The sequence below is a fragment of the Plectropomus leopardus genome, chromosome 8 (assembly GCF_008729295.1).
Source record: "Plectropomus leopardus isolate mb chromosome 8, YSFRI_Pleo_2.0, whole genome shotgun sequence".
NCBI classification, from domain to species: Eukaryota; Metazoa; Chordata; class Actinopteri; order Perciformes; family Serranidae; genus Plectropomus; species Plectropomus leopardus.
The window spans coordinates 9,400,409-9,426,374 of NC_056470.1; the positions used below are offsets into that span (position 1 = coordinate 9,400,409).

General features: G+C 39.2%; 2 protein-coding genes across 2 annotated transcripts in view; both read right to left on the bottom strand.

Annotated features, from left to right (window-relative positions):
* Nucleotides 1-20,280, bottom strand: part of LOC121946532 (guanine nucleotide-binding protein G(I)/G(S)/G(T) subunit beta-1) — a 41,493-nt gene extending 21,213 nt beyond the window's left edge. The window contains exon 1 of the mRNA XM_042491135.1: nucleotides 19,904-20,280. The gene's annotated coding sequence lies outside the window, so the exon portion shown is untranslated. The remainder of the gene's footprint in view (nucleotides 1-19,903) is intronic.
* A 4,585-nt stretch (nucleotides 20,281-24,865) lies between these two features.
* The window catches only part of cfap74 (cilia and flagella associated protein 74), a 68,997-nt gene continuing 67,896 nt past the window's right edge, over nucleotides 24,866-25,966 (bottom strand). Inside the window, 1 exon segment of the mRNA XM_042492576.1 lies at nucleotides 24,866-25,122. Within this exon segment, the coding sequence (XP_042348510.1) occupies nucleotides 25,018-25,122 (105 nt within the window). The 3' untranslated portion in view covers nucleotides 24,866-25,017.

Consider the following 25,966-nt stretch of genomic DNA (forward strand, 5'->3'; position numbering starts at 1 on the left):
GTCTTGTGTGTAACGCACATCTACCATATAGCAGAACATGTAAAAATCACTTTTATGATAAAAGTTAAAGTGAAATTCACGGACACATTAATCTTGACGCTGAAAAATCATAGCATTCACCGTATGATGATCGTATGATCACCCCCAAACTGCCAAAACTCTAACAAGCTTCATCTCCTCTTCATTCTTTAATTTACCACAGCAAATGAAAAGAACAGAATACGTGATGAGTGACAGAGTCATCACCAGAAAAAGACTGTGATTTAGGCCGATACAGGCATGCTTTTTGATGGATTGGTGCCTGCTATACAAGATTGGATCCATTCAAAGCCCATTTGTGCTGGTTACGTCAGGTGACAAAAATGCTCTTTTAGAAAACTGAAATCAATGTTCTTTTTTGTTTTAACATTTTCCACTGAAATTAGAGGGTATATGTGGGTTTTACATGCAGGAAAACATGCTTAAATGAGGCAATAGATTCCTTTCCTATGGCTGGTGGACAAGTATGCTTTTCTCTTCTTTTCCTTTAACATTATGTATGTGGTAGAAAACAAGGTTAAAAGATAGTAGAGAGCAGCGTGGAGGCCTAGAAAAATGTTAAGATAATTATTTCTTTTTTATGACTGTTACTTTCAGTCTCTATGTCAAACTCAAGGCTGACTAATTTGGAAAGATATTTGAGCACATCTTGGGTAGAGATGGACAGGATTTGTACCTGAGAAAGCAAAGAGTCGCACAAGTTACCAAAGGTCGAACCGGGGGGGCCAAAAATCGTGTGTCCAACTGGGTGTTGGCTGGCTGCTGAGAGAGGGGCTTTTGAGAACTGCGGGACTCATCCAACAAACCAATCATAAACGAGCTGATTCACTTTGAACTGAGCACGTTTGGTTTTAAGAGAGGGTTGTTTTAAGCTCCATTCACACATGTACGGCAATCCTGAACACATCATCAAGACATTACTTAGAAGCAAATTTGCGAATCCAAAGATAACAAAGGAATGGCTCGCCTTACTCTACCTCTGATCGGCTTGCCTTGACATTTATACTCTAACCGATCCCACTCCCTAACCACCCCAATCGAGTAACACAATGAGTATAAAGCCACTCATAGAGAGAGTAGAGCAGGTCATACCTTTGCTATCCTGTAGAGAAACTGTAAATGAGAACACGTCCAAATCAGTTGGACCGGACTCTGAACTGACTTAACCCTGGCAGAAACCCTGTCTGATTGAGCATATGTGTGACTAGAGCAGTTTATTGTCCTGAGATATCACAGCAAGCAGTGTTGATGACATTTCTGTCATGCGACTAGCCCGAACGTGGACCTGATGGTGAAGAGGAAGGGTCATTTACAAAAGAACAACAACAACAATATCTAACAGGAGAGACAAGCAAATTTGGGAACTTCGGTTGGCAAGGCCGAAATCATTAGACTGCTTCAAGGAATGCCAAGAGACTCTGTTGGTTATGACCAAATTAAGTCCAAGCCACTTTTTGCATCATGCCTGCATGCTCTACCCAGGCGCCACCCCTTGCCTAAACCAAACTGAGTATTTCAAGTAGGTAAGACCGTGCCTCCTGTTATGTGCTACATGTGTGAAAGGACAAAGTTCATATGAGAAAACGGATTTTGAGTGCTTGTTTTTGGTTTGGTATGTGGGGTCAGGATACGTTGAAGTGTTGCTGAGGTGTGCAAAAGACAAAAAAAAAAAACCCATCATGACTGGAGTGTCCTTAATGATAAGAAAAGAAAACAACATGGACAGGGGACCTCATGAAGGTTTTAGCAGTGTTGTTGCATGTGAGGAGACAATTTTTGGGACAATGCAATCAATGATTAAAATATATTCAATCTCAACTATCATGACAATTATTTCTCATTACATATTGTTCGGCTGGGAAACAGACACAGCCACATATAAAGCACACAGCATTATACAAAGGTGGGGTAAAGATGGCAGGCTTAATAATTTACGCCCTCCTGCTTTGATACCAGCTGCCCCACCCTTTGCTGTCATGAGAGCTGCATCCCGTCTCCTCAGTCTGATTGTTCCTCCTAACTGGCTTCTCTGTGGGATCTTATATTCTAGTGCTTCAGAGTGCCATTTAGGCTGTGGTTGATTCGCTGTTTCTAGAAACATACAGTATATGTACAGCAGGACATTAATGGCACTGTTTTTTGTTGCAAGTCTTTCAGCTGCCGGCTGTGGCAGTGTCTCGGCTACTGATCCTCTGTGTAACCATGCCGCCTCCACTTTAATACAAGCGCATATAGCCTCTCTAAGCAGGCGTTTCCTTTTTAAGGGTGTTTCCCTTGCTGTGCTCGTCTCTCTCTCTCTTCCCTTTGTCAAAACATTAAGCGGATGTGGCGACAGCACACACACTTTACAAATACATTTGCTCTGTGGTTTCTGCTACTACCATTGCGCTTGCCAGTGTCCATCCAGGCTTTGAACCAGGCTATGCAACCAGCTGCATTACAATAACAGGTTACACAGAACATCCTGACAGGCAGGCTTATGCTTACAGACAAATGTAGGGATGAAATCAGACGGGAGGGTGAAGGATCAGCAGGAGGCACTGTGCGTGGTGCTGCTACACCAGAGGATGGGCAGGCACTTCACTCAAAATTAGGTCAGTTTGACTTAGATTAGGCCTAGCCCGTGCTGGTTAACAAATAATCAAGACTGACTGAGAGAAGCTGAGTTTACTGAGTGAAGATGCAATGAGACACATCACTTTGCTGAGCTTGAAGGAGAGCATCACTGAATCAAAGAGGGAACCGATAGGCATGTGACAGTAACTACAATTAAGATAATACATATGAAAGATATTTTCATTTAAAATATATTTTTTTAGATGAATGAGTGTACATTTAGTGTTTTCAAAGATTATGTCCAAAGTATAGTATTCAAAATGTAAAGAGACATTTGAAATCGTGAATAAGCAGAAAAATTTAAAAAATAAAATAATAATTTATTTGTGGCGGCCAGCAACATTCAAAACATCTGTTGTCACAAACAGGTTTTCTTTTTTTGGGAGCATTCATGAGGAGCACTATTGGAACATAGATACCATTGGGTTATTTACAGCACCATACAGTCGGAGCGCAGGGCACACTCGGTGGAGCAGTAGAATGTCAGTCGCATTGAAAGTGAAATTTAGCTATTCATTCTGCTGGGTCTAAAAGTTTACATAACTCGCAGCAGCTGCTCCTCTCATCTATTGATCTGATCAGCGGTGAGCGGACTGACAGATAAATTATCCACCTCGTGAGTCATGAACTGCTGCTGAGGAAAAAAGAACTCATCAAGAGTCATGCCTTCATTCCCTAATTTAATAATTAGACATAATGTATTTCTCTTGCTTTAAACCCAGACCATACACTTTTAAAATTATCTAGTGACAATAGCAATTGTGTTTAATAATCGTGATCAATATTGACCTAAATTAAATACAAATAATACAAATCTAAAGGTTGATTGAAAAAAAAATCTCATCCCTGGGCATCCATGATGTAAAAACATTGCCACTACTACTACTACTAATACTACTTCTACTAAATATACAAGAAACCTCAAAAGCAAATAAGATTACTGAATCTCATTCTGACATAAAGACAGCTTTCCATTGCTGATTTAAGTGCAATTTTAAAGTGTCAATTTTTATCTAAACACCACAAAAGTACCTGTGTCAAACCTCGACTGGTGAAATGGCTCTAAACGCCTATTCCTCACCTACAATAGGACTGCACTTTCAGGTCCTTATGTAACTGAAATGGCTTTTAGAAATGCACTCTGTCTGGAGAGATGCCACCTCATTTCTTCTTCTTCTCTTCATCCATCCAGTGGAGGAAAAAAACTCTGCAATATTTAAAAGCATTCTCCTACCCCTGTGCTCTCTCACTTTGAGTTAGGCAAATCTCATATTGTACTCAGCACCTCCAGTCTAACCGACGGAGACATCTTAACCACTGACTAACACTAACTACCAAACTGGCAACATTGTGATCTGTCAGAATAATGTCAAATATAATAGCTAGCAGTTTATAACTGGATTGTGTTGGATTAATAATGCCCGATCCATTCCTTTCTTTTCTGAGGTTGACCACACCTCTACATTTTTGCTTTAAAATGCACTGGAACTTCAGGCTGGGGATTGAGTGGTGACATCCTAATCCTGTCCAAACCATACTGCTACATCACCTTGCTTCATAGCAGAAGACAGGGTATGTAGTAGGGCCTCTTAAGAACAAACTACAAATGACAAAGAAATTACTTTAAACAAGTTTTGCTCTGATTTTAGCAATAAAAACTAAAAAAGGCAAACTGAGAAATGTAGAGGGCTTCAACTCAGCATTGCATATTGCACAGTTTAGCATATTGTACAGTTTCGCAGTTGAAACAGTAGAGTATCGAAAACGATCAATTCTGAAACCACACAACCGTTGCTTGACATTAGTTCCATGTTAACAAATAATGTTTTTGTTGTGTCCAAATTACTGGACCATAGGTCTGTTGTAGTGGAGTAAAACAACATCCCCTACAGCTCTCTAGCGATCTTTTCGTGTGTACAGGTACACGAGGCAGGGCAACTTTAGCAAAATACTTGCAGCTTGGTAGCACATACCTGGTTCGATAGTTCTCAGTATGCGGACAAACCCAGGTTTTTCCACTGTTTATATGGGCACAGTATCTTAAGCAATATGCAGAGCAACTGCATCAGTAACAGCTTTGCACCGGGTTGCTTTCCTGTCATACGGGACACAATGGGACAATGACCCCACCAATGTCGGCTGCTTTTAACCGGGTGTTAGTGGGCTGTCACAGTCTTGTGCATCTTGGAGTGAGAAACATTTTTACCACTCATCTTTATGCCTCTGCTTGAGATGCTGAAATAAATCGGTCGTTCTGCTGCCTTGTAGCAGTTGTAACAGCTTTTGAACAAACTTTGCAGCGGACTGTGGTTTGTTCAAGATCTGACGCTACAAAACCGAACCAGTTCCAAACTACTGACGGGACTGTGCCTTTTTTTGGGAACGCTCTCTTCATTGTCATCAACGCTTGCTGTCATGTTGTCGTGTGTGTGTGTATCTCTAGGAGTTAAGCACAGAAGGAGGGTGCAGCCCACTACGAACTACAGAAGCCCAAAGAGAGTGGCAGGGGAAGTTAAAGAGAAAATCGAAAATTTTCATTTTAAAAATCTTCCTATACCACAAATTTGCATTGATCGATATAACAGATATATCGTACAGCCCTTGCATGTAGATAGATTTATGTATTATGGAAAAAAATCCACAAATGCAAATTCTGCAAGGAAATGTTACCCCTTCAGCCAAAACAAAACACAAGCTGAGGTTAGCACAACAAGCAGTTTGGCATCAATAACTCTGGAAAATGCAAATGAAACACCAGAGCTGGAAGATCCACCTGTGGGTTCCCCATCAGGTACAACAGCAATGGAGAGAAAGTTGTATATGAGCTGTGAATATGTTCTTGTTCCACCATTGCATAGCATGTGACTGGAAACATACAGTATCTGACATGCTAAAGCTCATTTGACAGCAACACTCAAATGATCAATGTTTGGGTGCTTTAAATGTTCAAATATAGCCACAGATGCTCTCGTTAAAAACTTCTCCTAATGCACAAGTTTTTATTATTCTATGTATTTAGGTATTTTCAATTTCATAGCAATAAAAAAGACACTCTTTTTATAGCTGGTTGTGACCTGGGAAAGTGTTTTTACAGCATAATACAGAAGTGTTTGAGCTAAGACTTATTTTTATAATCAAAGTAATTTACCAAGGTTGCCAGTGGGCAAACTGATGCCTCAATACCCAGCAAGATGATTTTGTCTGTCTTTGACACTTGCACTGCTGTGTGTCCAAATTAAATGGAAAGAAATGTATCCTTATACATTTGGTGATCTTTCTCCACTGTACCAAACTCACACCAACAATGAATTTGTGAACCGTTATACCCCTATTATCAATTCATCCGCCCATTATTTTCTTAATTACTTGATTTAAAAAACAAACAAACGTGTAATTTGATTGATTAGTTGACTAATTCCTGCAGCTCTACAGATCATATTAAGTATTGGCATTTAATCAGTGTGACAGGGCTCAATCCAAGACAATAAACAAGATCACAACATTCCTGATAAAAATATTACCCCACGTCACTTTTAATTTTTTATGTTTAAAGGCTGTCTACTTTTGACAATTTTTACTACTGACAGAGGCGAATGATACTGTAAGTGCATGTGTGGTTTTTTTTTTTTCCTCATCTGGTTGGTGGATGAGGGTCCGTCTTAAGTGCTTTGGGGAAGTGATGCATGGTAAATGTAGCTGAAACACAACCAGGTTGCAAAGAAGGCAGGAACAAGGAGGCTGATGATGCAGTAAGAGAAGACAGAAGGGCATTGCTCCTGGACATTTCTTAAAAGCCCCATCCAGTCTCACTCACTTTGTCATTTTCCCCAACACACACTTTCAATGGCTTGGTGTTTTTTCTACCAAACAGGAAGCAACTACAGTACTGTGGAGAAGGAGGAGGTGAATCCTTACTCTCTCTGTATAATAAGCATCAGTATGAATGAACTCCTCGTGAAATGTTTATGGTGTCAGAAAACACAAGTGTCAAAACCAATACAAAATCAATACAAACCCTGTACTGTAAATACCAGCTCTGATGTGTTACCTTAACTCTACCAACCAGTTTTACCAGAATATTCTCAAAACCAAAGCCAAAATGGTATGTCAATTGTGCAACTACCTCACCATAAATGCAATCTAAGACAGCTGACCGGCTGCCCTGACAATTCAGTGTGTGATCATTAGCACGGTGCCACGTACTGGCCACGCCTCCAATTGATATACAGCAGGCAATGAGCAAAGGTTGACAAACTGTGGATTACTTCTTGAATCACTGTCTGAGGAGTAGGTGTATTTCTAATCTGTATGGGTCTCGAGAAGAATGGCTGAACTGAAAATGGATAGCCTTGGGCCCTATAACCCATTTTGCTCCACTGAAAGTGGAGCAAAATCCTGGGGCTACAAATGAGTATGCATAAGCTGACACAGTTCTGATCATGATGTTCCACTGAATTTGGGAGCACAATTCTTCTGATGAAAAAATAAAACAGAAAAGATCAGCATTTTTTTTTTAAACTTGAAGAGGCTGCCTCTACCTTTTTTCAAAATAGTTTTGGGGCAAATATGGTACCTTCCATTCTGGTGTAAACTGTGAGTGGAATCGTAGCAAAAAGACTGTTTCGGTATTAAGAAATTCAATTCAAGTCAACATTTGGCCATTAACATCCACACAGGGCAAAGATGGGCCCAGAAGAATGACACATGCATTAACAAATACCTGACATACATTTGCTTCATATGCTTTCAATCCATGTGATATCATTTCAGTCCATTGAAGCCTCATAGATCAGGAGGGGTGAAGGGCTGGCTTTAGAAAAAACATTTTACGGTACACTCTGGAGCAGTATGCGTGACACAAAAACCTTTCCACATCAGCGGACTTGGAGCCACGGGCAATAAGTGTATGGTGAAACCCTTACATTTCCTGAACAACAGTCACACTACCTAAAAGCTTGAGAAAAACGACATACTGTCAATTACACAATGCGCAGTTACCTTACTTCTGTTACTGAAAGTATGCTTATCAATAAAATGTTCAGCTCTTTTTGTTTTCTTCTATATGGAAGGTTTAATAGGCTCAAGGTTAGGTGTATTGGTGACTAAGTGTAATTATGTAACTATGAATGGTTGTATATCTGTGTTAGCCATTAGACAAACTGACGACCTGTCTTGTGTGTACCCCACCTGCTGCCCAATTTGATCTGATCAGATAGGCTCTGCATCCTTTCTCTGCACAGGATAAGCAGGTCGCGAAAGTAAATGAACAGACAGATGAATTATGGCTTGTAAATAGCTATGTATTTCTAAAGCCTGAAATAACTGGATTTCAATATTATTGCCTTTTATCTCATGATGCTATGTTCTAACAAGAATGTTAGTACTACATTAAGCAATTATTTTTCTAAAGAATATCTTTCAAGGCTCAATAAGGATATTCTGATTGCTCAGGTAAAGTAAAATCGCAGTCGGCCCTGCGATAGTCTGGCGACCTGTCCAGGGCGTACCCTGCATTTCGCCCGATGACAGCTGGGATTGGCTCCAGCCCCCTCGCGACCCTTGCGAGGACAAGCGGTTACGGAAAATGAATGAAATGAAAGGATGAATGATTGCTCTGGCAAAGTAAAATGCTACTTTGGGCCATATCAGCAAAGTGGAAAAGAAAAAGAATTAAACACATCATTTTTTCTGGAGCTGATGATGGAAATGGGTAAGGATTGAGCAATCTCACATCGTTCTCATCTCTTTTGAGAATTACATTTCTACAATACCGATTGGGTACTCGCACGAAAATGGTGGCGGGTAAAGACAAAAACAAAAAATGCGGTGAAGGCTTAATTCTTCATTATTTCTTTTTTTCCTTAAAAGCTTGAGCCACAAAATTGAGAATTGATCTGTTGCTCCAGTCAGAGCTAATAAGATTGATGGATGAGAGGAGCAGATGCTGCAGAGATGAGTGAATGCAAACTGTTGTACTCAGCTCAATAAAGCTCACTTTAACTGTGCCTGGCGATCTGCTGCTCTGTCTGTGCCCAGAGTAGGCTCTGAGAGTGTCGTACAATGAATACCTGAAACGTATATATTCCAGTGACACTCCTAATGAATGGCACAGCTTTTACAACAAGTTTATGTACAAATGTGCAAGTAAGATTTTTAACTATCCTTATAAAGGAGTTTAATTAAGAGGTGTAAGAGAATGTGTGCAAAATACAGATTATGCAGTTTGCTGCAAGTTTTAGTGCGAGGCAGATAAAATGGGGTCATTTTTCATGACAACTGACTTTGACAGCTGCTAATAAATAAAACAATTTCTATAGGGGGCAAGTAAAAACTGACTTTGGGCAAGTAAATTTCTGACCCACTTGCCTTGACCGGGCAAGGGAATCATATTATGAATATTAAACTCTGATATTTACACGTGGCTATTTGTGAATATACACATTTTTTGCACTTAGGTCCAAGCATCATCACAAAAGGTACAAGTGCTGCTCTTACATCCTAAACTCACATCCATGAAAAGGCTGAGGTACCAAAAAAAATTTGACAGTAGATACTGCTGCCAATTGTGTCCGGTTGCCTTTCTCATACCTTCAACTAAATTGCCAAAGAGTTGCTTTATTGCATATATACCATGTAAACAAACTAGTTTAAATGCAGATCTGTGTATTTTGTTTGCTTTTTAAACCCTACATGAAACTAGGGCAAAGTATTGAACCTCTATTTAAAGACTAACTGACCATGTTTTTCTAAACTCAATGCTGCTCCTGCCACATTGCTTGCTGACGCACACTGACATATGACAATTGAGGCTGCTGACTGTTTACCCTGAAGTTCACTTGGTCACAACACTTAGTGTCGGCACACATTCCACTATTGTGAAGAGTGTCTTCCTAACAGAAAATGGAAAATAGAAAAGGTAATACAAAAAAAAACCCCCAAAAAACAAAAACATGTGGACCAGCTCATTCCTGATGCCACTTTTCAGCTTAGGACATCCCTACATGACAAATCAATTATCAAAATGGTTTTGTCTTCATTGTTTATGCAATTAAACTTCATTATTTCATCATAAATTCTGAAATCTTAGATTATTTAGCAAATTAAATCTTAACTTTGCTACACAAATTTGTGTATTTCTGTGTTAAACCACTCTTTTGTTACAAAAGCCATCTTTATTCTGAGAAAAGAGACTTATTGGGACATACTTCTTTTCAAACACAGCTGTTCCACTATGACTTAAAATAGGCTTGGACTTCCTGCAAACATAACTCAAGCTATATGTGGAATTTGGGCACAATTTTATGAGTGTGCTCTGTCAATGTGGCTGCCTGCTGTGGGTAATGTCTAATGATAGGGGACATAACATCGATGGCACTGACAGTGGAGTTTAATTGATTGATTAGTAAAACATTCCATGATGCGATGTGCTCTTACTAAACAGGCTGCATTGTTAGCAAAAATAGCTGCCATTGGCTATTGCAGGATTAGTGACTCCCAACAGGCAGAACTAGCGAGATGAAAACAACAAATATCTGACAATATAAGTCACAATAAACTGGTTTGTTATACAATCCTATGAAAAAGCAAATGTGAGCAACAGGGCTCAGCCAAACACAGAGACTAGAACTAATGTTGGCCAATTTTCTGCAAATGTCATGAAAACAAATCCATGCTGAGAAAAAAAAGCAGCCACATACATTAACAAAGGTATGTTTTATGCTTGGGAAAGCCGCACAAACAGCTTTTTATACAGATAAATGAATGAGTTAAATTAAAAAGGAAAGAAAAAAGGAAGGGAAGGGCAGGCTAGCCCAAAGCCAAAAGCATGACTTTATTTAAAACATAAAATACACTCCTTTGATTGCATTAATAATCATACCCCTCCCCCAGTGCTTTCTCTCCAAGCTTCCAAGAGAGGAACAAGTGTGTGTGAAGAGTCACATGACAGCTAGCCCACTCTTTTGCTCAAGTGACTATGGCCTTTCTTGCTTTTAAGAGGAAGAAAACTCACTAATACTTCTCCTGTCATCTCGGGATTCAGGTTTGGTCACATTTTCCTTGTGGCAGTCGAATGTAAGGGCCAGAATGTAAATAGACAGAGAAACGCTCTCTATTCAAAGCAGGGCAGGCGTTGAGGTGCACATGCAAACACTGCTATGGCTTGTGATGGGCTTTTGGCAGGGTTACACAGTGTCTAAGTGATGACAAGCCTGTGTGTGGGTCACTAAGCTGCCATGGTGCCACTTACTTTGACTATCCAAAACAGTGACCAAGACCTTTTGGCCAGTGGTGACACGCTATGTATGCATAACAGTGCCTACAATCAAACTACACTCTGACAAAACTTTAGGTAGAATTTCCAAAGTGATGTTGAGTCTGGGAATAGCTTGAGGAGACAAGACAAATTCAAACAAATTCAGGAACATAAATGTTTAGTATGTTACTGTACTAAATTATTGCATGAATAGGTTCAAGAGGGACTTAAGTTAAATTTTCAGAATACATGTTTGGCAGGTCTTGTCAATACCTTGCTGTAAGATGCTTAAGTATGGTCCACATAAAACATAGATTTATTTCTAAAAGAATCGCAAGCAGGTTAATGATGCCGGTTGACTGACTGGGTGTTCGACCTGTGTTGGACCTTTCCCAGTAAGATAACTGCCATAGGTTAATCTCTGGGTGTCAATGTTGGCTGAGACACCAGTCTGCAGCATAACTCCAAACACTTCAATGGTGAAGAATTACAAGAATTACATTACAGAATTACCAAATAAAAATATATTTACAGTTTCACTTCTGTCTTTTCATATATATAAACACATATCCGCTCTCCTAAATGTTTGCTCAATGTACTTATTTTCTGTTTCTATTCGAAAGTCTGTGGTTTAACAGACTAAAGTCATTATCATTATGTTAATAACTAAAGTAAATTATATTCTAATTGAAGGTTGCGTCACAATTCACATTCCAACTGATAAAGTTACTAGATGGCAACCTGTGTCAAGGATTGAGTCAAGTATTTGATCAACAGCACAGTATAAATCTGAATGGGGTATAATGCCGTTTTTCAACTGCATGATGCTATGGCTCTGCTTATTCATCTAGACAATTTTGGGTTTTAGTGTTGTTGTTTTTTATACCACCTCGGTCAAAGTTACAAGTGAGCTGAGCCGATGCCAGAAGGAGTTATACCATTGCGGACGACTGATTGGTCAGAGAGAATCGTCACTAGACTCTTCATTTGCGCTACACAGGACTTCCTGCACAAACCCACCATTTTTATATAGCCATGCTTCCGTCAATGGCAACTTAATTTTCTTTTCTTCACTCAACCCAGATTTTTAACAACTTACAAAATGCAGACGTTTCTCTGTTTGGTTGCCGATGAAAGGATTCAGTGAGTCATGTTGAAAATAAAATCAAAGCAGTTTTAAGTGCCGTTGCTTTGGCTATCAGCTGAGAATCCCGGTTAAACTGAGCTAGCATTATCAGCAGTAGAAAACAAAATAGAGAAAAGTACCTGTTACCAAATGTTAGCTAAGTTAGCAAAGCTGACCAGAGAAAATCACGCCTAAATCAACAAGATATTTGAACAAGCATGTGAAGTGTATTTTACGATATGCAAGGTCCAAAACATGTTCACACATGCGGCTGGTCACATGTGGTGTGTGCAAAGAATAATTTCTGTTTAGGATGTGATTGTCTCCTAGCGTCAGGTAGTTCAGGGTAGTAGTAGTTTCGGTGAGGTTTGCTCAACAGTAGGCTAGTGTAGTACAGCAGGCAGTATGCTACATTAAAAATCAAAGCCTATGCAAAAACTATGCAATGGTCTTGGGTGTCCAGTCACATCATTCACCTAGTCATTCACTGCCCCAATGTACAATTCCAATTAGCCTAGTTAAAATGTAATGTGATTAGTTTCACAATTGTACATAAATCAACGCCAGACGAGGTGGTAAAAAAAATCTATCCTTTAGTAGTCACCTCCGAGAAGGGCAAACATTACAACTGTTGCAGTTTTCCACATTGTACAATTTCCATTTCATTCAAAAATATCAAGAACAATATAGCAAGTCATGGGGTCATTGCAATTTTCAGTATTGATTAAACTCCAGAAAAAATAGCTCCTTGCTCAGTAACTTTGTCTCTATCCTTCTCTTCTCAGATTAGTGACAAAGCAGATCCATAACTTTTTTAATGTTGCTAAACATCAGAAGAAATTACATTTGCAGTCCTGCTGCTGATACTACTCTTACCAAGTACTTGCTTTATATGTGAATTAATGCCATACGCACATTGTAGGGAGCCTCTGGGTTTGTGTTTGACTAATCAGTGACACTCAGTCCAAAAACATCAGTTCTTTGGTCTCACAGAACTACTTTGGGAGCACAGACTTTGTTGTAAGACAGGATCAGAGGCTCAGATACTAAAATTAGACTTAAAGTTGAGATGCAGGTTAAGTCTGTACGTTCCCAAAAAAGGTTCAATTCATTCATTCATTAGCCACAACTGTATATCATGTTAAGGGTCGCAGGAGACCTGGAGCCTGTACCAGCTAGAACTGCGCTAGAGGCGGGGTACACCCTGAACAGGTCGCCAGACTATCGCAGTAAAAAGGGCTCCAAAGTTCCAGGAAAGTTTCTGTGATAGTAAAGAGCTAAGATTGTATTCCCACTGTATTACTGATGTAAATTTTAGTGTAGCTGAAGCCTGCGTTGTATTTGTGTCTGAGTCACTTGGTGTTATTTCCAGCATCATCCCCTTCACTGAAACCTGCAAACCTGCTTCCACCTTGTCCTGGTATAGATGGATAGACCACCTGCGGTTGAGAGTGTACTAGCATTTGCACCCTGTGCCATATTCATCAACCTCTGCATAAATCAAATTTGATTTTGAAAATGGTTTACTGGAGCCCTTCAACAGGCGCTAGGGGTTAAAAATAACACTTTGACCTGCAACTGGTGATAACTCTGTGTGTGTGTGTGTGTGTGTGTGTGTGTGTGTGTGTGTGTGTGTATGGGATGTGTTTTGTGTATGGTATGCATATAACTAATAGAGCTAGATTGATTATCAGTACAACTGTATACGGGTCAAATTCAGCTGCCAGAAATGTTTTTAAGAAACTACTTTGACAGCTTCTGCCTAGGGAAGGGGTAGGCAAACTGAGGCTCTAGAGCCACATGCGGCTCTTTAGCCCCTCTCGAGTGGCTCCTGTGTCTCTGACTAAAAATTATATGGAAATGAATTGCGATTATTTTTTTAAAGTTTTCATTCAATTTTTCAATTGCAAAAACATGTAGCCTGTACACAGAATATGAAAATGTATTTCATTAAGTAAAATATGCATAATATTTCTGTAGCCTTGGTGCCTTTTCTGCTAAATTTTGCCAAATTTTCAAAAATGGTGGGCGGTCCTGGATCAAAAAGGCCTGACTAGCTATGGATTCCAAATCCAAGATAGGAGAAGTCTCAGAGGAAAATGGAGACGTTATTAGTGCATAGAGATAGTAATAACAGTGCATGGATAAATCTTTTAATTTTTACCACCAACACTGCAAAGTTAATGTAACAAAAAATAATAAACAGTGGTAAAACATATTGATGAATGCTCATGTAGACCCATTAATAATATTGATAGGCTAGTTTGACTATATGTGTTGTGTTACCTGCGGCTCCAGACAGATTTTTTTTTGTTTTGGGCCAGAAATGGCTCTTTTGATAGTAAAGGTTGCCGACCCCTGGCCTAGGGTCTTGTTAAAAAAAGGCAACCTAGCAACAGGGAGCGACAATTACACTTTTTGGCCCCACATTTGCCTACACATGTGCAACACACCCTGATGATACTGTTTCAGTTGTGATCTGTAGGAAGCCTACTGAGTGAAGAGGAAAAAGGATCAAGATGCTCAACCACAATACACTGAACCTAAGAGTAAAGTAATGGGAGCCATAATGCAGAGGCAACCACTAATGGTCCATTTACATTAGGATACAAGAACATGCTTGTTGATGAGGATGCAATTGTGGATAAAGAGAGTTGCACGTTCGAGAGCACAGAACAATGGATAAGAAAGGACACATGATTAGCAGACATGCTGTCATGGTTATTTTCCCCCAAAATATTGCGCTACAATAAAACAAGGGAACTAGGAAAACAGATGCCAGGGATGGCATGCAATTAGAGGCCTGAAATGAACACATTAACTATAAGACCTATTAAAAGTGCTAGTATTGGCTTACTAACTTGATAAAGTACAACAACAACAACAACAAAAAAGCGCAAAATGACTAATGGCTATTTATAAGGGCACAAGATGGGCCATACAAAAATGAAAACCAGTGATTATGGTACAAACATTTCCTCCATGACAAAATGTGAACATTCAGTATATACTGTAAATAATTTAAATTGTGGACAATGTACTTTACAGTCGATTACATCACACAGAGGAGGTTACTTCTAACCAATCATACGTCAGTTTTTCAGGAACAGACAGCCCTCTCCCCTAAAGAGACACAGTGTTGAGTTAGCATAACATCACAGGTTGCTGTTTAGGTAATAAATGTCGAAAAGAAAGATGGGAGTGCTTCTTCTGAGGGAACTTCAAGTTTGAGGACCTAAAGACAACCATAAACATTAAGTGGTTTCGTGGATAGATTAGGTAGCAACATGTCAGTGGTGTGGTGACACTTTGACTACTTACAGCACGTTTAGCCACACAGTCGCTAAGACCATCCTAAACAGGATTGGGGTAAATAAAGCCTGATGCAAAACAGACTGGTGATGTATATTATTAAATCTGCAGAAAAAACACTGCTAACAAAGACAGGAAAGTTTATCACCTGAAGAAGCACCAAACAATTAAGCCCACTGAATAACAACATACAAAGTCTTGAACACAATAAATAAGACCAAACCGCTGAAACAAACAGCGAGCCACTAGAAGAAATAAATCATATTAATCTTTTTTTCCAGATGTCAATAGAAACAATGTATGGTAATGACATGGTGCTGATAGTTGAAAATGAGGGATGTTAGGGAATTAATTTGACTGACTCAAGATACAAGCACTCTGGATGGGAGTGTTTCACACTGACTAGTTTTTAAGTTTCTTGCCTTTCTTTTAGAACAGCTACAATTTGGTACAAACAGCGGCCAGACAGACGCCTCTTCGGTTCTACAACTGTTACTTTGGCTAATGTGAACTCTCAGTGCAGCCCTGTTTCTTTAAGTCTTGACATGAAACACAAATGCTACCAGATGATGACATACATATGTACTGTCCTGTCCTCTCCTGTGGGACTGGTTGGGAATTAAACTAGATGAAACTAGAGCGTCTTTATTAAGTTTTACCACCGAGATATATTAGGGCAGCTATTTACTAAACTTACCTTACTTTGTGCATAATGTATACTACACTGTGATAAAAAAGTTATTCACGCATTAACACTGTAATTGTATGTAAATGGTTTTAATACTTATACATTTGTATAACTATATAATTTCTATTAAACTGCAGTACTATAGAGCTGGCTACTGAACTTGGTGCATTTTACTAATTGCCCGTCGATGTTTATATATATTTTTTTAAGGTGCTTGATCGCTGATGGTGGACATACAGTTAAAAGTGGGATCATATCAGAAGTGATTAAAAATCAGCACTATCACTGACCAAAGCCACATAATCTCAAAGAGTGAAATCCACAGACTAAGAATTTAATCCCATTCATATCCTGCACTTACAGATTAATAGAGGAAAAAATACACATCAGCAGGATGAAAAATCCTTTCTATTAAAAACAAAGAGCCCCCCTTCCCGTGCAAAAGGCTAATGACTCAGGTTTTAAACACATGGTCATTATCTTGTGGTGACACTCATCCTACTGACAAGCTCTGCTGTGTATAAACCCAGGGACAAATGTCTTTCAGACACACATTACTGCCATGAAGGCTTTCAGATAGGCTTGTCATACACCACTTGTATCATTGCATTGACATCAGTAAAATGTTTCAGAGATGCCTGCAGATTATGCCATCACTGTCCACCAGGGTCACTGGAAAGAATGTCAAATACATTCTGGGTGTCAGTATAGAGTGGGTCACATTCAGGTCACAAAAGCGGATTCACATTAAATGGAGAAATGTTTTATGCCAAGACAGATAACTGGATACTCCAGTGCCCATACACGTTACCATTATTGATGAAAACTATATTATGTTCTGTCCAGGGCTATGTGTATGCTTCATATTATATCTGTGGTGGATTATAAGGTGAGAGCAGTTAGACTTGAAGCTGCAAGTACTAGATCAGTCAATTCACAAAAAATAATCAGATAAAAGAGCTAAATCTAAAATTACAGTGAAGTTGAGAGACACCACTTGGGCAGAATTACAGAGCTGTCTCATGTGTGGTGGTGGTACCACCCTAAGAGTAATTACCATGAAAGAAAAAAAGATCATTACTGGGAGTTTTTGGTCAATATTTAACAATTAAATGTATATTTAATTAGGTCATTCAGTGGCATGCAAATCAACACATTTTCAAACCTTACAAACTGACAAGCTACACAGCCAAAAAATGTTTTTTAAAAAAAGGGGAATATTTCTATAAACTTATGAAGAACAGAGACATATGGACAATGTATAGGGCAAGATAAGGCATAAAAAATAATGTCACATTTATGTTTTTGACCATCACATGTTTTGACATAAGAAAAATGTGGGGAAAAAAATCACTGCATTCAAATCTGAACAAATTCCATCTCTGTATTTTTCATTTGCATTTAGAGATTTTTTTTTTTTACCTGCTCAGTAACAATTAACTGTGAGTTCTGATCAGGACTGAGAGAAATAGGCTATGTCACATTTCCCTAAGGTGTGGTTACAGATGTTTCAAATAATACATTATGTTTAATATCAATACATCTCAATAAACTGTTTACTTCCTCTAAATCATGAAAATATTTATTGTAGTTGCCATGTTCCCCGGTACACGGGTTCACAGTCAAGATGTACTAAACCCCTTCCCCACCATGTTCTCCTGTATGTGAGGTGCACATTATGGATTCATCTGGCCAGGAATCCCATTTAAAAACGTATTTTTAATACGAACACATCCTGTACATTTTTACGATGGCGAAATCAAAGAAATCTAGTCTGCCAAGCCTGAACCCATCCGATGCTCGGCATCTGTCTCTCTCAGTCTGAGAAAAAGCGGTGATGAAAAAAGCTTTGAACGCCATCTTGTTCATTGCAGCTGCTTGGGCCCTGAATACAGGAACCCATTCATTCGAGGAGGCGGAGGGAGGGGGCACACTGGCAAAATGAATTCATCTTTGTGAAGCAGTAAATACAAATAGCTCCTTTAAGACACACCGAATATGTCCGGTAATCGACTAGAAATCGCCCTTTTCGGGTATTGATTCGTTAGATGCCATATCTCAATACTGCTGGTCAATAACTTCGTCAAAGCGGCAGGCTACATGTATCTCGCCTCGGTGCTGGAGGAGGCGCTCAGCTCGGCTTCCTGCGACAGCACGTCTGACTCGTTGCTAAATCATCTTTCGAAATATTCACCACTGAATAAAAATCTCGGAACCCCTCTCTTCAACTTAAACGCCCTGTGCGTGTGTGCTAATTCGGGTTCGGTGCTTCGTCGTTGGGTAAAAGCTTGCCCAGTTTTCCGGGCTAGAGCTTGAGACACTACAAGAAGCAGCGCGGCGGTGGGGCATGGCTACTGTAGCTGCTAACAACTTGCCCTGCAACAGACCCGTGATCGAGATAAACAGATTGTCAAAATCCAATTAGACAATCTCGTTTTCGCATCATTATAAGAAGCAGCTCAAATTAAGGTCGAACTGTGTGTTCACAAACCGACGCTGATTTAACACTCATGAAACTAAAATGGCTATTGCCCCTATCAGGTCCACAGCGGAGTTTATAGTCATGTTTTCAGTGTGATGTTAACCCGTGTTGGCTATAGATAGAAAATGTCTCTCTTTTATTTATTTATTTATTTTTGCATTCTGGGGATGAGTCGCGCTAACGATTTGTCCATTTTAGCACTATCGATGGATGATTGGATGGCTGACTCTGCAGACTAAACGTGGGAATGTTAACATATAGCTGTGACTTACAGTAGCCATAATCCGTGAAGGTTTGGTTTCGATTCACTGATTTAAACGCTGTTGGTTCAACTAGCCCGTTTAAACACTGCTTATCATATTCGAGTCCACAACTGGGATACTGGGCATTACGCAAATAATTTTAGCAAGGCAAATACTAACGCTTCAGTGCTCCAGCTTTACATAAAAACGGCACTCGACAACAACATATTCTCTAAACACACAGACAAATTGTCCAGGCTGCCATGTTCGGTATATACACACCCAGATCAGTCATACCAGGCTGCAAACGTAGGCTGTGGCCACTGCTGGCTAACTTGTATGGACTGGCTACGGAATAGTGGGGGTGGTGGTGATTCTGTTGGTGAAGTAGCCATTTTTAGACTCCCTTCGTTGTCATTTGCATGATGCTACAATTTTTCAACACGGGAGGAAGTAAATCCAAACTGTGTTCACGCTTGAACGCGTTATGCAAGTATAAGAAGTTGCAGCTATGTGATCATCTTAACCAGCTTGACAAGGGTTGGTCAACAATAAACTGAGAGTAGCAAAATTAGCTTACCAGGTAATCAGCAGCTATCTATAGATTAAAGATGGGAAATGTGGGCCGCCATACAGATCCAATTTGTTGTCTGTGACTGGGCTCACCAGAGCGTCTTACGTGTACCCCAAACTGAAATAATGTTTGGTTAAATGGGCTGCTAACCCACAACCGATGCAGTCAGACAGCTTATTTCTTGAAAGAGGGGGGAGGATACCCGGACGTAGGAGAGGGGTGCTGGCTAACCTACCGAGCTGTCACCAACTAACCTTCTAATTAAAATTAGCACCGGACATTAACGTTAACCACCAGCTTGCCGGATAGAACAATTAGATATGAAGCCAGCTAAATGTTGTTCTGGTGTGTTGACACTTGGGTGTACGTTAACGTTAAGTTCTCCAGCAGTGACCCCCACCCACTCTTGGCAGCAACGACTAGCTAGCAGCAGGCTAACGGCAGCTAACTCTCCACTCTACCCAGTTTAACCCCTTTCGTTCATCCTCCCTGCTCGACAGGCTAGCCAAATGCACAGACACGTAATGCATTTCCTGAAGCACAATTTCAAATATCAATTCACATCCTTACCCGCTTTCAGTCGAGGGTATCCGTTGTTTATATCGCATTGACTGGAAACAGCAAAATCTTGTCTCTCCTCTCTCCGCCCAGGCGCTAAGATTTAGCTAGTTTAGCTACCGAGGAGCGGCACTCCCCGAACCCAGTTTTTGACCCGCCGAGGGGGGAGACACACCGGCACAGAGGCGCAGAGACGAGGCGGTGTTCACCCAGAAAGACGAGCAAAAGTCCCGTTTGAGCGTTCTTCCCTTTCAAGGCAAATTCCAACTCAAAGCAAAAATCCCTTCTTGTCTTTCCCACCGTCGTCGTCCCTCTTTTTTCTTCCTTCACGCCAGGATCTCAGTCGCTTCTTCCTCCGGCCATCAAACAGCAGAGATGGGCGCGGTAACCCTGCACTCAGGTCTGGGAAACCCCACGTTACGGCAGCGTCACAACGCACGGCGAAGGGTCGGCGACCAACAGATCAGGAAATACTGCCATTTTTGGTAACACTAACACACCTAGATAACATTTACCTGACTAAACACTGCTTTTAATTCCACATTTATTTGCTAATTTAAGGAGTTAAAATAAAATGTGACCCTAGAATGAGCATTTTTCATGCCAAAGTTGGTTTGAACTACTTTCTAAGGTGGCCTACACAGCTCTACAGGGTCTTGGTGGTACTTTCACTATAATTTACCAGGAAAAAAAATATTTAAATAGGTATTTAGGAATGAGTATTGTATACTAGTGCACTTAACCCACCTCCATAAACAGTTAATATTCTAAAACCCCAAATAAATGTACATACAAGACCCAGGCAATTTACAAAAGAGAATAGGCTATATGGCCTAAGGTAGCTCTCTGTGATATGAACATGTTTAGGACTCCAACAAAAATGTGGTTTTCATGTCAGTACAACTACCACTGCTGTTGACTTTCATTTCAGTGCAATAATCACTACTTCAAGCTGATAACACTGTCTCATTTGCAAACCAAAATACACTCCACCACAAATTTGACTAGGCCTACAGTGGTGAATGTCTTTCCATCCAGCGCACGCAAGTGGGCCTTAAAGGCATGTTTATTTTTAAAATCTAGCAAATCGCACCTTTTCTCATGGCCAGAAACTGTGAAATAGAGTTATTTATGGTGTAGGAAGGGTCATTCATTTTTCTTCTGTAACTACAGGAGGGCTCAAGGGAAAAAATGTTTGTCAACCAGGGAAGACCAATAATTAAAAAAAAAAAAATAAAACAAACAAAGTTACATTCCAACCACCCGTACACTGATAAATAAAGTATGATCCTTTATCATATCTGTCAAATATATCTGAACATATATTTTTAATTTAAAGAAAAAAATCCCATCAGTTGAATATTTAGGTGCATTTTTTCTTCACTGATAGTCCGATAATCAATGTCAAATCATCTGATCTATAAGTAATACCTTAACAGTCAACAGTCACTGCAACGGTCTCCTGAAATTTGGTCAATGCAATAGATGTTTTTGTTGACAAATGATATTAACTTTGCCATACTTTATGTTTTATGAACCAATGTCCCTGTGCTCTTAGCTCAAGCTAAAAAATCAGTGGGGAATTATCTCCTGAGCTGAGTGTTTGTAGGCAGGTCGTCACTGCAGCGCTGAGATGACTTGATCATTATCACCAGTAGTCTAGGTAGAGTGCTCAGAGGAGGGGTTAATGCCCAGCGGGGTTAAGGCGTTACTTGGAGACGTGGAACACTTTGGCGTCCACCGAGACAACAAAGTGTGTACGCGGCTTGGTCCAGTGGGGGACGATGAAAGCATCCTCAGCTATGGTTTGGATGAAGAACGCTCCCAGGAGAGCGCTGCTCTGTCTGCTGTAGCCCAGCATAAATGTTCTGTTTGTGTCAGATCTGTTGTGGTGTTGTCTCTTTACACTCACATTTTTAATGGTAATTGAACTCTAAAAAAGCATGTATCAATTAAAAATATCCACCAATATATAATCTGTCTCAGTCATTTCAATTTGCACCTGATTATTTGTGTTGCAGCCAGTTTTGAAAACCTGAGAGCTGTAGAAGGAAACTGGCTTGCTGTCCTCAATGATCAGTTCTCTGCTGTGGGATGGTCAGTCCAGGGTGCCTGCAGTTTAAGGCAAGTTAGACTTAAGATTTTTTAAGACTTTTTTAATGCCACTTGGAAAGAATTTTAAAACAAATTTATATAACCAACATTAAAGGACCGTTTTATTTTGACCAAGTGTTTAGTATAACATAAAACATGAAATGTCTTTGTTCCAGTGGAAAAGTTAGATTAATTGCATCAAATGTGGATTTTTTTATTTTTATTTTAAATGGAAACACAGAAGACAATTAATATATTATATCATCATAAAAGTATCTTTCAGGTTTACCAACCAAAGAGGGAAATATCTGGCACTTCTGTCCGATTTTCTTAGTGATTTTGTTATTTTCACTCTGCATGCGAGATTCAATTGCTTGGATTCATGACAAGTTGAAGAAAAAAAAAGTTAAATTATTTAAAACAAAAGATTATTTTGAGATTTTACAATGCAGTGTTGGAAAAAAAAACTGATCATTAAATTCTACTTCCCATATCTGGGCATTTTAAAGACTTCTGAAAGATTAGTTTAAGTCATTTAAACACTAATTAAGGGCTTATTTATATATTAATGAATTAAATGCCTTTTAAGACTTTTTAAGGATCCGCGGGAAACCTGGGTCAGCCCCATACTGTATGATTGGGTGTGTACAAACCCACCATGACTCATTCACTCACTTTTTTAGGTGTATATTTAGAAAATTCTTGATATTGTTGGTGGATTAGTTCATTACGATTGTAGATTAGAGTCTCCAATTTTGATATCTTTCAAAAAATTCACACTTTGTTGCCGGTAACTTTAAATAACAGCAGCATATAGACACAGGATGAGTTGAAAACACCAGCCCTGTGTACGTGCGCTTGTGTTCTGGGTGTGAGTTTCCACCGGGACTCATCTGCCCAGGTTAATGCTGGTGAGATTTAGTTGCCCCTGGATACACCCCTGCCTGTCTGCATACATGTGTTGTGTAGCTTCCATAGCAGAGCCTCGGACCACACAGGGGAGACAGCTTATTGTCTGCATTCAGCCTTTTAGGAGAGCGGAAAAAGAACAATCCAACGTTAAGATCTGATTAATTTGTGATAAATAAAACTAGTCAAACAATGACATTTTTTTAACCTTTGTACTTCTTATCTGCACTTTTGCTATTTTTAATGGTGATTTTTATTTTTAAAAAAATCATTTTGATTTTTTTTTAATTAATCTTGTAATTATTTTGGCCCTTTTCTATTTACTCTTTTATTGAAAATCTTTATCCATTGTTATGTTTTAGATTTTATTGCTCTGTGAAGCACTTTGAATTACCCTGTTTTATGAAATGTGCTATACAAATAAAGCTACCTTGCCTTGGCTATAAGAAAACAATTATTCTTTTTTCTAACATCACTTGCTATATGATGATGACAAATATACCATTTTTCTCTAGGTTTTAACATAAAATAAATAAATAATAAATAAAATATTTTACATGGGCATGGTGTCCAAGAAAGTCAACTTATATGAGCATTTTCAACCTCATGAATTTTTTTCCCATCACCAGCTCAAAGTGTTGTAGAGACACACAAACACACACACATCCAGAGCCAGGCACATAAGTAGCACTATCTCACAGTATTAGCGAGAGATCAGAGGAGAAATCAGATTAGAAAAAGAGGCAAAATGGCAACACAAATATTGCCTAATATGATCTCATACATTTCATAAAACGAGTGACATTACACGAGGCTAAGCTCATAATGACCTTGCTTTTTATAGGCAGGTTGGGGTACAGTAATCTGATTTAGTATAATCTCCTACAATCTCTGATAAATGCTTACAGCATGTATCTCTGAGAGGTCACATCCTATTGGTCCGTTCTGAGGCATTACTGACATCTGCTGTTCACATGCACGGGGCCAAGTTCACATGGATTTGGGAGTTTATCAAGCGAGCACACATCTTAAAATGAGTTTAACAATATAGATGTGACTGAGCAATGCTGTAAATAATCAAGATGAGTAAAACTGCCTTTAGGTACTGTAATCAGTACTGGATTATTACTTAAAGCAATTAATCTGAAGACAAGTTTTCCTAAATGTCCACTGTAATTGTTTCACTATACAATTATGTATGTGGAGTGGTTGCATGATTTGAGTCTAATACTAATAAATTGTACATTAGTCCAGAGTATTTTGATATATTTTGTTGTGTGAGTAGCAAATGCTTTTCAGATCCATTGACAAAATATTTCCTTTTGGTCTTTTAAAACATTTCGTCATTGCACCACAAAGTCAAATTTGAATTTATAAATAAACCACAGTCCACAGAAAACAAACACCCCAAGGAAATGATCAGTGCGAAGTCAAACGTTTTTCCTCAAATCTTTCAAACATAAAGCAAATTTCAGGAACTCCTTTTGATATTCCACACATACCTCCTTTGACCAAAGTTTATATAACTCTTTTCAGAGAGAATACAGTATGTTTTGAAAAAGCGTGGTATGTTTTGTGTTTGTGGCCATTTTTTAAATTTATAAAGACTTAACATTCCATTTAGAATAAAACCAGGACTGGGAATGAGAGAGTGGGTGTGAATGTATGACAGTAAACAAGCAATCAGAACGACTACCTAGCAGCAAAAATATTAAGTCAACAGTGAGGGACGCCACTTTTAGAGGCAGTGGAAAGCTGAATTCGTTTTCAGTGAAAGATGAAACACTAGCATTGTATTTGAATGTGATATAACACAGCTGCTTACTTGGCACCACACACACCTCTGGTGGTGGAATGAGGTTTTACAGTCAGGGGCTTCAATAGATGAGCTGCATAACACAACATGACATAATGTGTAGAAATAAATGGTTCAAATCAGATTTGTTAATGATAAAAAATTAATTCCACCTTCAATAATAAGATTTAAATATTAAATAATGAAGTGATTTGTTAATGTTGGCCACATTACTGGACAGTATATATCACACGCCTTTGTGTTTTGTGTCAGTGTGTGGTGTGTGTGAGCAGATTTCAAACTGGCCAGCGCCCAAGTACTGTAGAGGTCAGTCAGCAGTGGTGGACACCAAAGCCATCAGGGTGACTCTGTAAACATTTGTCTCATCCCTCTTCAAGGTAAGAGGCACACATGTCTCCACCACCTCATAGGGCTGAAACACACACACACACACACACACACACACACACACACACACACACACACACACGCAGTGGTAATCCCATTTATAAATACCTCAAGTACAGTAGTGATGTTGAAAAAAAGTCTTGTCACAGGATTTTGAAGGTTGCATGTGTGTGTTGCTTTAAAAACTGCTGAAATCAGTCAATATTATAACCTTAAAATAGAACTTTCTCTATATTTAAATGACGTGTTGATTCTGTGGTTCCACCAGGATTTAATCCTTTTCAGGGTGCAAAAGGTCGAAAGAAGCTGAACCAGATTTTACACATCAGAATACTAAAACCCTGATGGCGACAGTGACTCGTTTACTCTTGCCCCTGTAATCGAGCAGCTTTTCATGGTACTTTTTGGAAATCAGTACAAAAGTAAATAAATTGGTCCACAGGAAAAACATAGGAGATTTCAAATTTGCTGTAAAATACAGATTTTTCAACAAAATCCCAACAGAAATGTCAGACAGAAACAGGATCTTTTCTATGTGCAATCCGGGAATATAAACCTGTTAACCAATAAACTGTGGATCACATAGGGAAGTGGTCGGGTCACGACGGTACCTAAATCACCAAGGTTATGCCTTATGGGTGACTTAACAGAAGTGCCAAATGTATCAAAATATGACTTTGTTGTGATAAATGTAAGGGTTGTCACAGCTGTGCGAGTGATCCTCAGTTTTATCCATTTTTCAAAATCTGGAGGGAAGCTACGTTAGAAATCGTGCCGTATGAAAACATGTTAGCAAGGGTCAAAAATGAAGTTGAAAGCTTTAAGAGGTCATGGGCAGGCTTTTTTGTTTTTAATATGTCTGTTGCATT